This window comes from Schistocerca gregaria, chromosome 1, assembly GCF_023897955.1.
Source record: "Schistocerca gregaria isolate iqSchGreg1 chromosome 1, iqSchGreg1.2, whole genome shotgun sequence".
NCBI classification, from domain to species: Eukaryota; Metazoa; Arthropoda; class Insecta; order Orthoptera; family Acrididae; genus Schistocerca; species Schistocerca gregaria.
This window is the reverse complement of record NC_064920.1, coordinates 895,435,384-895,448,124: the sequence shown is the minus strand read 5'-3', so window position 1 is coordinate 895,448,124 and position 12,741 is coordinate 895,435,384. Positions and strand designations below refer to the sequence as shown.

The window sequence follows — 12,741 nt, the reverse complement described above, 5'->3', positions numbered from 1 at the left end:
GAGATTTCCCACATCTGAGTGGGTGAATACTGGGTTTGTACCCATGTCCCACCTCAGTTACATAATTTGCAAACATATAGAAAATGCTCACACCCTTTCACATGGATAACACTACATGCAGATCATTGTGGTGCACAAATTTTCTCCTGGGCGGGGTGAAAGTGGGGCAATACGAAGGCCTTCTGGCCACCCTCTGTCATTAAGAATGCCACATCCAATAATATCCACACTGACCCCATGTAGGTACAGGATAAAGGCAAAAGAAAAAGATGAAAGTTTTCAGCAGCTCATTTGACAATGGAAAGACACTTGACAGAAAATATTGCAAAAGCCAAGGAGAGGGGGGGGGGGGGGGGGGAAGAGTGAGAGAATAAACGGAAGTGGAAGACATAATTGTGGCTGTAATGGAAATTAAGTGAAGGCAGAGAGGACATGTAGCCAGGTCCAAAGAAGTATTTTGCTAGATATCAAGAGACCATCAGCCTTAAAGGTAGGTGGGTTGATGAAATTAGAAAACATGATGGAGCAACATAGATACATACAGCTGAATACTGTAATGTACAGAGAGCTCTGGATGAGGTCTTTATCTAACACTGGATTTCAGATGGTGGTGGCTTAAGAGGATGAAAGTGGTTGGAGCAAATGGGGTAAACTTGCTGGAGGCTAAGCCGAACAAGGGCAGTAAAGAGGAGACGAGGAGTGGGGGGGGGGGGGGGGGGGGGTAAGAGGGGGAGAGCATATAAAGTTTGGTAGAGTCAGCCTATGGACTCATTGCAGGGGTACAGACAGACAGTGTCATAAAGTTTTCTGAAAACTGTCTTGAGCAGTTAGTTTGGCAGCCCCCACACAACGGAAATAGTTCAGCCCTTTTCACTACAAACAGGCCAGACCTTATTGAAAGCATGAGTTTAGAGACGGGTATTAGTGATTACGATGTCATTAAAGCAACTGTGGTTACAGAAGTTAATACACTATGTGATCAAAAGTATCCGGGCACCCCCCAGAACATATGTTTTTCATATTATGTGCATTGTGCTGCCACCTACTGCCAGTTACTTCATATAAGTGACCTCAGCTGTCATTAGGCATCGTGAAAGAGCAGAATAAGGCATTCCGCGGAACTCATGGACTTAGAACCTGGTCAGGTGATAGGGCGTCACTTGTGTCATAGGTCTGTAAGTGAGATTTCCACACTCCTAAACATCCCTAGGTCCACTGTTTCCGATGTGATAGTGAAGTGGAATCGTGAAGGGATACTACAGCACAAAAGTGTACAGGCTGATCTCGTCTGTTGACTGACAGAAAGTGCCGATAGTTGAAGAGGATCATAATGTGTAATAGGCAAACCATCTACCCAATCCATCACACAGGAATTCCAGACAGTTAGGCAGGAGATGAGAAAACTTGGATTTCATGGTCGAGTGGCTGCTCATAAGCTACACATAACACTGGTAAATGCCAAACAACGCCTCGCTTGGTATAATGATGTAAACATTGGACGATTGAACAGTGGAAAAACGTTGTGTGGATTGACAAATCACGGTAAACAGTGTGGTGATCCAATGGCAGGGTGTGGGTATGGCGATTGCCTGGTGAATGTCATCTGCCAGCCTATGTAGCAGCAACTGTAAAATTCAGAGGCGGTGGTGGTGTGGTGTGGTTGTGTTTTTCGTGGAGGGGTCTTGCATCCCTTGTTGTTTTGTGTGCCAGTATCACAGCACAGGCCTACATTGATGTTTTAAGCACCTTCTTGTTTCCCACTGTTGAAGAGCAATTCGGGGATGGCGATTGCATCTTTCAACATGATCGAGCACTTGTTCATAATTCTCGGCTTGTGGCAGATTGGTTACACGATAATAACATCCCTGTAATGGACTGGCCTGCACAGAGTCCTGACCTGAATCCTATAGAACACCTTTGGGATATTTTGGAACGCTGGCTTCGTGCCAGGCCCCACCAACTGACATCGATACTTCTCCTCAGGGCAGCACTCCGTGAATAATGGGCTGCTATTCCCCAAGAAACCTTCCAGCACTTGACTGAACGTATGCCTGCGAGGGTGGAAGCTGTCATCAGGGCTAAGGATGGGCCAACACCATATTAGATTTAAACATTACCGATGGAGAGCGCCACACACTTGTAAGTCATTTTCAGCCAGGTGTGTGGATACTTTTGATCACATAGTGTATATCAGTCAGGAAGGCTAGAAGAATGTTTCTGCTAGAAAGAGCAGATAAGCAGTTGTAGCTACTCACTTAGACAGTGGAAGACTCTGCAGGAGAGACGCTCAGTAGCTCGGTATGGGCTTTTGTTAAAGTTGCGAGAACATACCTTCACCGAAGAGTCAAACAGTATATTGCTCCCTCCTACGTATATCTTGCGAAGAGACCATGAGGATAAAATCAGAGAGATTAGAGCCCACACAGAAGCATACCGACAATCCTTCTTTCCACGTACAATACGAGACTGGAATAGAAGGGAGAACCGATAGAGGTACTCAGGGTACCCTCCGCCACACACCGTCAGGTGGCTTGCGGAATATGGATGTAGATGTAGATGTAGACAGAGAATTGACATGACTTAGTTCCAGTAAGGTGGCTGTAGAAGAATTATGGGTAAAGTTTAAACACATTGTAAATCATGTCTGGAGAACTATGTGCCTAGTAAGTGGATTAAGGACAGAAAAGACCCACCGTGGTTCAACAACAAAATTTGGAAAATGCTGAGGTAGCTTAGGCTATTGCACCCTCGGTTCAAAAAAGAATGTGCAAATGACAATAGGCAAAGGTAGTAGACATAGGTGCATCTGTGAAAAGATCTATGCACAAAGCATACAACTACCATCGTCATAGCTTAGCATAAGGTCTGACTGAGAACCTGAGAAAATATACTGTTACTGTTCTCTTAGCATCTAGCTGACTCCTACATGGATGACATAGTAGTAAGCATCCCTGGGATAGAGAAACAACAGAAAGAGTTGAAAACAAATAAGTCATCAGGTCCAGGTGAAATCCTAATTTGATTTTACAAAGAATGTTCTGTGGCATTGTACCTTTAATTCTCTTGGACGGCTTAAAGTCCTGAGTGACTGTAAATAAGTGCAGGTGACTCCTGGACATAAGAAGGGAAAAAGACTGCACCCGCAAAGCTTCAAACCAGTATCCCTAACATTAATTTACTGCAGAATTGTTGAACATATTCTCAGTTCAAATATAATAAATTTTCTGGAGACGGAGAAGCTTATGTAGTCAAAATCGGCACAGTTTTAGAAACCACCACTTGTGCGAAAGTCAGCTTGCTCTTTTCTTATGTGATTACTACAAACTATGGATGAAGGGCAACAGGTAAATTTCGTATTTGTAGATTTGTGGAAAGCATTAGACATGGTGCCCCACTGCAGACTGTTAATGAAGGTATGAACATGTGGATTAGGTTCCCAGATATGTGAGTGGCTCAAAGACTTTTAAGTAATAGAAATCAATAACGTGACCTTGATGGCAAATGTTCATCGGAGACAAGGGTGTCACAAGAGTGCCCCAGGGAAATGTGATAGGACCACTAACATTTTCAGTACATATATAAATAATCTGGTGGGTAGGATGGGCAGCAATTTGCAGTTATTTGTTGATGATGCTGTGGTGTATGGGAAGGTGCTGGCCATTGACTTGGTGAATGGCAGCTGGCAGATGTTCATCAGAGACAAGGGTGTTACAACGAGTGCCCCCCCCCCCCCCCTCCCCCCTGGTCCACAATTCTTTGGTGGATACGTGCGTAGCGAGCACGGGACCCCAAGCTAGTGTGGCCCTCCTTCCTTTCTGGGCTGCATACCATCCATTTCCACATCCTTCCCCATCCCCCATCTTCCTTCCCCCTCACCTCCACCTCTTCCGCTCCCTTTTTCCCTCTCTGGGAGTATGTTTAGTGCCTACGTCCAGAGACGGAAACTGTAAAACGGTCTCTCTTCTATGCTTTCTCTGCTGGCAAGTCTTTGTCCTTCCTTTTCCTTACCTCTTCTTTACCCTTTTCTCTGCTGTGGCATTTGAGACCTCTTTCCTTTCCCCTTTCCCCTTTCCCCTTTCCCCTTTCCCCTTTCCCCTTCCCCCTCCCCCCTCCCCCCTCCCCCCTTTCCCCTTCCCCCTTCCCCCTTCCCCCTTCCCCCTTCCCTTTCTGAAGCTGACCCACACATTCCCGTGCGTAGCCGGTGATAGGGTAACGCGGAATTCCCCGCCCCGTAGACAGGTAGGACACGGACGTACCCTCTGGTAACAGCCAGGCCCAGGGACGGGTGATTACCTGAGCTGATACCTTACGAAAGTTCTCGGGAGGTGTGTCCTGAGGTGTGAACAATCACCTAAGGCGGGAGTGCCCTCAGAGAGGGCCCTCACAAGGAAGGAGCGCGCCATCGGAGACGCCGGTAATCATAGTGGATATTTCCCCAATGGTTTCCTCATCATCGACTGTGTCTGCTCACAAGTGTACGTTCAATGAGTCTCAGCCACGGACAGTTCTTCCATCATTGCCACAGTTCCTTGTTGTTTCTCGGTCTGATGAAGGTCAAGACTTCTCCACAGTCAACCCTTTCATTATTCAGAGAGGTGTCGAAGCAGTTGCAGGTCCTGTAAAGTCTTGTTCCCGATTACAAAATGGCGCCTTTTTGTTAGAAACAGTCAGTGCCCTCCAGGTACAAAAATTGCTGCGTGCTTCCCTGCTACACACCTTCCCTGTCGGGGTGGTAGTACACCGCACCCTAAATTCATCACATGGCGTTGTTTATACACGCTCCCTCGATGGATTGTCCGACGAGGAACTTCAAAACTACCTGTCTGACCAGGGCGTAACGGCTGTTCATCGCGTCATGAAAAGGGTTGACAAAAACATCGTTCCAACCCGAACTGACTTCTTGACATTTGACAAAGTTCAACTTCCATGGAAATAAAAGCGGGCTATGAGATAATTTCCATTCGTCCTTACATCCCAAACCCTACACGTTGCTATCGGTGCCAGCTGTTCAATCATACCAGCCAGTCCTGTTCCAATCCAGTCAAATGTGTTACATGTGGGAAGGATGCCCATGAGGGAGCTTGTCCACCTCCATCCCCTCATTGCATCAACTGTATAGGTGACCACGCTGCTTCCTCTTGAGATTGGCCCATTTTTAAAGACGAACGGCTCATTCAGGAAATCATAGTAAAGGAAAAGGTGTTGACCTTTGCTGCTCGAAAGTTATTCACCAGTCGAAAACCCACTGTGCCTCACACAGGTAAATACAGCACCATCCTTGCCTCTCCTCGGCCAACAAAGGAGGCAACCACGCAGACTTGTGATCTCACCTTTAGTGCCACGGTTGTCAGATCGGCCAGCACAAAGATCGCGCGTTCAACATCCCCACTCTCACCTGCTCACTCTATGGCTCACCCTTCACCAGGTTCTGCTAAATCTCGAGCCCCAAAATCAGACACTTGGAGTTTCAAAAAAGAGCCTCCTCGTGAAGATTTTTTTACGTACCCACCTTCACAACCATAGGTTTCTCCTCCATCTCAATATCCAGTTTCCAAGAAGGCTAATAATAAACCCAGTTCCTCACCTTCTCCGCCAAGGCGTGTCTCCTCTACAGCACCAACTGGCGGTATCCGCCCTTGGCCATCTTCTGTGTTGCCGAGGCGCACTGCTGTCGGCCGATGAACTGGCCTATCGCTGGTGGCAGGAGCTGCTCCCAGACAACCTTTGGATCAGGATCTTCTGCCTTCAGCTGATAGCTGTTCCACGCTATCGGTCGCAAGGTCTGAGCAGTCACTGAGTTGACGGCAACCTTGGTCACATTCTTCCCTTTTCTGTCCACCCAATGTCCATTATCCATTTGAATATCCGTGGCATTCAAGTCAACCAGGATGAATTGTCGATCCTCTTACGATCCTACTCACCGGTCGTCTTCTGTCTTCGGGAAACAAAGCTGCATTCCCACGATTGCTTCGTTTTCCCCCATTTTCAGTCAGTCCGATTTGATCTCCCCTCTGTTCAAGGCACTTCAGCACATGGAGGACTCATGATTCTTCTCCATGACACTGTCCATTATCACCCAATCCCCTTAAACAGTTCCTTCCAAGCTGTCGCTGTCTGTCTTTCCGTTTCTGGATACACCTTCTCTCTTTGTACTGTATACATTCCATCGTCCACACCAATGACAAGAGCTGATCTCCTTCATCTTCTTTGGGGATCTCTGCATCCTTGTCCGCACGACTCACTATTGATAGACGTCTTCCACCAAGCGGATCTTGTTTGCCTCAACACTGGGGATCCTACATTTTTGTCTGCCTCCACTACAAATTTCTCTCATTTGGACCTTTCGGTCAGTACTGTACCGCTAGCTCGGCACTTTGAATGGTTCACTCTTGCTGATACACACTCCAGTGACCACTTCCCATGTGTCCTTGCCGATTGGACACTCTTTTCGTCTCTAGTGATATTCGATGACCATCACTTTCCTAGCATCGACGATGAGGTCACTCATATTACAGAAGTTATTCTTACAGCTGCAGAACATTCAATACCTTAAGTCTCCGAATTACCCCGGTGTCCCCCAGTTCCTTGGTGGAACGATGCATGCCGAGATGCAATACGTGAGTGGCGACGTGCTCTTCATTTTCCGGCACCATCATACTTTGGCCAATTGTATCCGTTATAAGCAGTACTGTGCGTGATGCCGTCGTGTCATCCGTGATAGCAAGAAGGCAAGCTGGGACTTCTTTACTAGCTCATTTAACACCTTCACTCCCTCCTCGGAAGTTTGGAGTCAGATTCGATGGTTATCTGGCACACCTAGTTTCTCCCCGGTCTCTGAGCTCACTGTCGTGCATGATAAATTAGTGGACCCCGTCGAAATTTCTAACTTCTTGGGTCAACACTTTGCTGAGATATTGAGCTCTTCAAATTACGTGCCAGCTTTTCTCCCGAAGAAACGTGCAGCGGAAGTGTGACCTCTAGCTTTCTCCTCTCCAAATTGCGAAAGCTATAATACTGTTTTCTCTATATGGGAACTCTAACACGCACTCTCCTCTTCTTGCTCTTCCGCCCCAGGACCGGATGGTATCAACATCCAAATGTTGCTGCATTTATCATACAGTAGTCTGCGTTACCTCCTTCACCTTTATAATCGAATTTAGACCGACAGTACTTTCCCCAGACGATGGCTGGAAGCTATAATCGTTCCTGTTCTGAAACCTGGAAAGAACAAACATCTCCCCTCTAGCTATCGCCCCATTTCTCTCACGAGTAGTGTATTTAAGGTTTTGGAGCGTAAGGTGAATTGCCGTTTGGCCTGGTGGCTGGAGTCCCAAAGTCTTTTTACACCTGCCCAATGCGGATTCTGAAAGCATTGTTCTGCAGTTGACCATCTTGTTGCTCTCTCCACTTATATCATGAACAATTTTCTCTGGAAATGCCAAACAGTAGCAATATTTTTTGATCTGGAGATAGCATAGGATACCTGTTGGAGGAGAGGCATCCTCTGCACACTGTTCTCTTGCAGCTTTCGAGGACGGCTGCCCATTTTTCTTCGTGAATTTATGGCAGAGCGCACATTTAAAGTGCGGGTGAACACTACTCTCTCCCATACTTTCTCCCAAGAAAACGGGGTACCCTAGGGCTCCGTGCTAAGTGTTGTGCTGTTTGCCATTTCCATCAATCCAATTATGGATTGTCTCCTTCCTGATGTCTCGGGCTCCCTCTTTGTGGACGATTTTCTGATCTACTACAGCTCTCAACGGACCAGCCTTCTTGAACGACGTCTTCAAGGTTGTCTTGATCGCATCCACTCTTGGAGCATCGAAACTGGTTCCGCTTCTCTCCCAGTAGGACCGTTTGTGTTAATTTTTGCATCATACGGAGTTTCTTCAGCTTTCCTTACATCTAGGCCCTGTCAACCTTCCATTCGCGGATGTCGCAAAATTATTGGGTCTTATGTTTGACAGAAAACTGTGTTGGTCCTCCCAAGTTTCCTATCTTTTGCCTCACTGTCTGCGATCCCTCAACACCCTTCGTGTCCTGAATGGCACCTCCTGGGAAGCAGACCGGAGGTCCTTCTCCGTCTCTTAGTGCGCTCGAAATTGGACTATGGAAGTATAGTTTACTCCTGAGCCTGCTGAACCTCCGCTGTCCAATTCGCGAGCTGTCCTTCTGAGTCGTTATGCTAGCCATCTGTCTTCCACGCCTGCAAATCCGGCCCATGACATTTTTTTTCGACGCGTCCTTGGATTTAGGGTATGCAGGCCGCCCTTCCTCCCTACTATCACAGGGAGTCTGCTTCCATCAACTGCTCCATTCTCTTTCCTTCACCTTTCCTAAAACTTTGACAACTTGGGGTACAGCACCGCCTTGGCTCCAGCCCTGGACCTGCCTGCTCCGTGACCTTTGTCAGTTTCCCAAGGATGGTACCTCTTCTCTTGTTTATCGTCGGGCATCTGCTGCTCTATGTGCACAAATGAAGAATGCCACATTTATTTACACTGATGGCTCAAAAACATCGTTTGGAGTTGGGAGTGCCTATATTGTTGGCGACACCCCCAAGCGATTTCAGCTTCCCGCTCAGTGTTTGGTTTTTACTGTGGAGCTTCACGCTGTTCTCCAGACTGTCCAATACATCCGTCAACATCAGCAGATACAGTATGTTATCTGCTCAGATTCGCTCAGCTCTCTTCTCAGTCTCCAAGCTCTTTACCCTGTCCACCCTCTGGTCTACCGGATTCAGGACTGCCTCCACTTGCTCCACTTGGGGGACATCTCTGTGGCGTTCCTCTGGATCCCAGGACATGTTGGTATCTGTGGAAATGAGGCGGCAGATATAGCAGCCAAGGCTGCAATCTCTCTTCTTCAGCCAGCCATTCGCATGATTCCCTTCGCCGATCTGTGGAGTGTTTTATGTCGTCGAGTTGCTCTTTTATGGCACGCATATTGGTCGACACTTCCCAATAATAAAGTGCGGGACGTGAAAGCTCTTCCCTGTGCTTGGACCTCTTCCACCCGAACTTGTCGTCGGGAGGAGGTAATTTTAACTAGACTCCGGATAGGGCACTGTCTTTTTAGCCATTGACATCTTTTAAGTGACAACCCTCCCCCATTCTGTCCCCACTGCTTTCAGCTGTGGATGGTGAGACACCTTTTACTTGAGTGCCCCTATTTTACTCCGTTACGTGTCCGTCTACAGCTGTCGCCTGATATATCTTCCATTTTAACAAATGACACGCGCTCAGCCGATCGCGTTCTCAAGTTAATTAGTGCCAGTGCGATGACGTCAGTCATTTGAGCTCTTTTTAGGGACAAACAACCCCCCTTCTATATTTTTTTTTTTTTTTTTTTTTTTAAAGCTTTCCTTCTGTTTTTAGTTTCCCCAATTTTTTGAGTTTCGTTCCCATTGCTGCTGGTTTCCAGTTTCATTTTTTTACCTTTTCCTAAGTCACAGACCGGGTGCTAATGACTGTAGCAGTTAAAAAAAAACCGGAGTGCCCAAGGGAACTGTGATAGGACTGCTAACATTTTCAGTACATATAGAAATAATCTGGTGGGCAGGATGGGTGGCAATCTGCAGTAGTTTGCTGATGATGCTGTGGAGTATGGGAAGGTATTGGCCATTGACTGACTGTTGGAGGATACAAGATGACATAGATAAAAATTTTAGTTGGTGGTGAATGGCAGCTGTCTCTAAATCTAGAAAAATGTAAGTTAATGCAGATGAGCAGGAAAAACAAACCCTTAATGTTAGAACACAGCATTAGTACTGTCCTGCTTGACACAGTCACATTGTTTAAATATCTGGGTTTAATGTCGCTAAGCAATGTGAAATGGAATGAGCATCTGAGGATTGTGGTAGAGAAAGTGAATGGTCTACTTTGTTTATTTGGAGAATGTTGGGAAAGTGTGGTTCATCTGTAAAAGGGCCCCCCATGTAGGATGCTAGTGTGACATATTTCTTGAGTACTACTTGGATGTTCAGGATCTATATTAGGCAGGATTAAAAGAAGGCATTGAAGCAATTCGTTGATGAGCTGCTAGATTTGTTACCGGTATGTTTGAACAACATGTAACTGTTATGGAGACGCTTTGGGAACTAAAATGTGAATCCTTGAAGGGAAGGCAACATTCTTTTCAAGAAACACTACTGAGAAAGTTTAGAGAACCAGTATCTGAAGCTGACTGCAGAATGATTGTATTGCTGCCATCATATTTTTCACATAAGGACCATGGAGATAAGATACAAGAAATTAGTGCTCATATGGAGGCATATAGACAGTTGTTTTTTCCTCACTGTTTGCAAGTGGAACAGGACAGGAAATGACTTTTACAGGTTATCCTCCACCAGTCACCATACAGTGCCTTGTTGTGTGTGTATGTATGTAGATGTAGAATCTAGGTGTGAGATGGGTAGTTTCGCATTGCAGTGATACAAGAATCATAAGATTCCAAACATAACTAAAGAAAGAAGTATGAGCCTGGTGAGATAAGGGCAAGAACTTAGGTGAGGAGCAGAGTCAGATGAAGGACAGAGACTACTAGCGATTGAGGTCAAGAGTACAGTTTGATCAAAGAATGTGTTAGATGGTTGGTTACCACCAGAGAAGAAGCTGTGTGTGTGTGTGTGTGTGTGTGTGTGTGTGTGTGTGTGTGTTGGGAGGGGGGAGGCAGGCAGAGATAACACAAGTTGATGCAGCCATTGAAGTCAACCATAACCATTGATGATGATTATCATGTTTCGTTTGTGGGGTGCTCAACTGCGCGATTATCAGTGCCCGTACAAATTCCCGACCTTTGCTCAGTCCAATCTCGCCACTTTGAGGAATGATGATGAAATGATGAGGACAGCACAAACACCCAGTCATCTCGAGGCAGGTGAAAATCCCTGACCCACCGGAAATCAAACCCAGGACCCCGTGCTTGGGAAGCGAGAATGCGACCACGAGACCCGAGCTGTGGACTCGCCATAATCATTACATGCTCTGCAGTGGGGTACACAACCTTCATCTTTATTTCATTTTGGTAGTGGTCATTCATGTATATGGATAGTTAGTGGCCATTCATGTATGTGGATAGTCAATTAATAGCCTTGCTAGCTGAATTACTTGTGTACTAGTTGTAATGAAATTAGTTTATGACATGGCTGCTTTCTCAGTTGCCACTGCTGCTTCTAGAGTAGACCACCACAGTGATGACAGTTCTCCAGTGAGATGTGCTTGGCAGATGAATGGGACAGCTCTTGCATATCTGTCTGGGATTGGGCCCAAGGATGTTGAAGAGATGTACTGGAACATTGTATATATTTGACAAATTGTGGAATATTACTTTGGGTCCACTGGGAAAGATTTTGGGGTGGAAATTCTTCATTTCTGTGATGCAATGAAAAAGAGTCAAAGCCTTGACAGAGGATTTGCTGCACCTGTATAGGTCCAGAGCAGTACTGTTTGAAGATGGAGCTGGTTCATAACCAGAAGAATGTGTGTTTAGATGCCTGTGAGGTTGTGAGTAAGAGTGTATACTTAAAATTGTAAAAGAGAGTAGTTTCTTGAAAATTAGGGTGACATATGCTATACATTATGTATCACACATCAATCAGGTTGTGGTGAGTAGCTGCCTTTCCTAGTTTGTATTTGTTGTTTTCATCCTGAAACTTGTGTTATTGTAATATAAAATCACTCTTTCTTCCAGGTTATGTTCAACAATTTTCGTGATTGTTTTCCAAGTGGGGCCATTGGCCGCATTCCTGCATTTGATGCAGATGTGTCAGATAAGCTACAATTTAAAATTCTAAGTGGAAATAATGCAAATCTTGTGCATCTGAATGAAAGCTCTGGACAGTTGTCATTATCTCCTCAACTTAATACAAATGTCCCAAAGTTAGCAACAATGGAAGTCTCAGTTACAGGTACATAAGCTGTTACACTTGGTTTTGCTGTTGTTATATTCATGTTAAGTTCAGTAGAAATTAGAATAGTTGGTGTTAAGGCAATTTAAACTAGTAAGTAGCCACATTCATTAATTCATTTGGTTGAGATCGATGCCACGGTGAGTGTAGTGTAGTAGTGAAGTTTTATTCTGACAGGTACAACACATGTAATATAATTTTTCATCTGCATTTGCTGAACTAAACATAGTGTTTGAAGATTTGATTTTCATTGTTGAATACTAACAACATATTTTATTTGGTCACATTGGATCATATTCAGTCTTATGAGCGAGGCTTTACAAAAGAGACTAGTGGTGAAGAACTTCACAGTAAAAACATATGAGAAAAGTGTCACAGGCTTTCAGATGCACATAAATAAAACTAATCTTTTTTTCTCAAATATTGAACCTGTACAGATATTTTTGAACCCTTGGAGCATATGCATCCTTTCTCAACACACACAGGGGGTCCATTTACAGTAGGCAGATCTTTCCCTGTGTTAGATCCTGTAGTAAAATGAGGCTGTTGTTATGTATATATGATCCTTTATTACAAAGAAAAGTTTTATTCAGCTGTTAAAGAAAAAAAAGAAGTTACAAGAAATGCTTTGTAAATAGCTGTATACTAACCGGATCTTTTTTTTCCATCTTGATTTTAAGAATGATGTGCAAAAGGGAACCCAGGAATGACACTGACTTCTCATTTCCTAAACTTATCAGACATTTTTCATATGTTGTTCTTTGAAGAGAATTGTAAAAGTTAGAGATTAAGTATTAAGTTTTTCACACTGCTGCCCTTCTACTATAACTCTC

The 12,741-nt window shown here is 45.0% G+C and overlaps 1 protein-coding gene across 2 annotated transcripts in view; it reads left to right on the top strand.

Annotated features, from left to right (window-relative positions):
* Nucleotides 1–12,741, top strand: part of LOC126274083 (protocadherin-like wing polarity protein stan) — a 358,480-nt gene that overhangs the window by 77,541 nt on the left and 268,198 nt on the right. For both annotated transcript variants that reach the window (XM_049977080.1, XM_049977081.1), the window contains exon 10: nucleotides 11,692–11,908. In XM_049977080.1, the coding sequence (XP_049833037.1) occupies nucleotides 11,692–11,908 (217 nt within the window). The remainder of the gene's footprint in view (nucleotides 1–11,691; nucleotides 11,909–12,741) is intronic.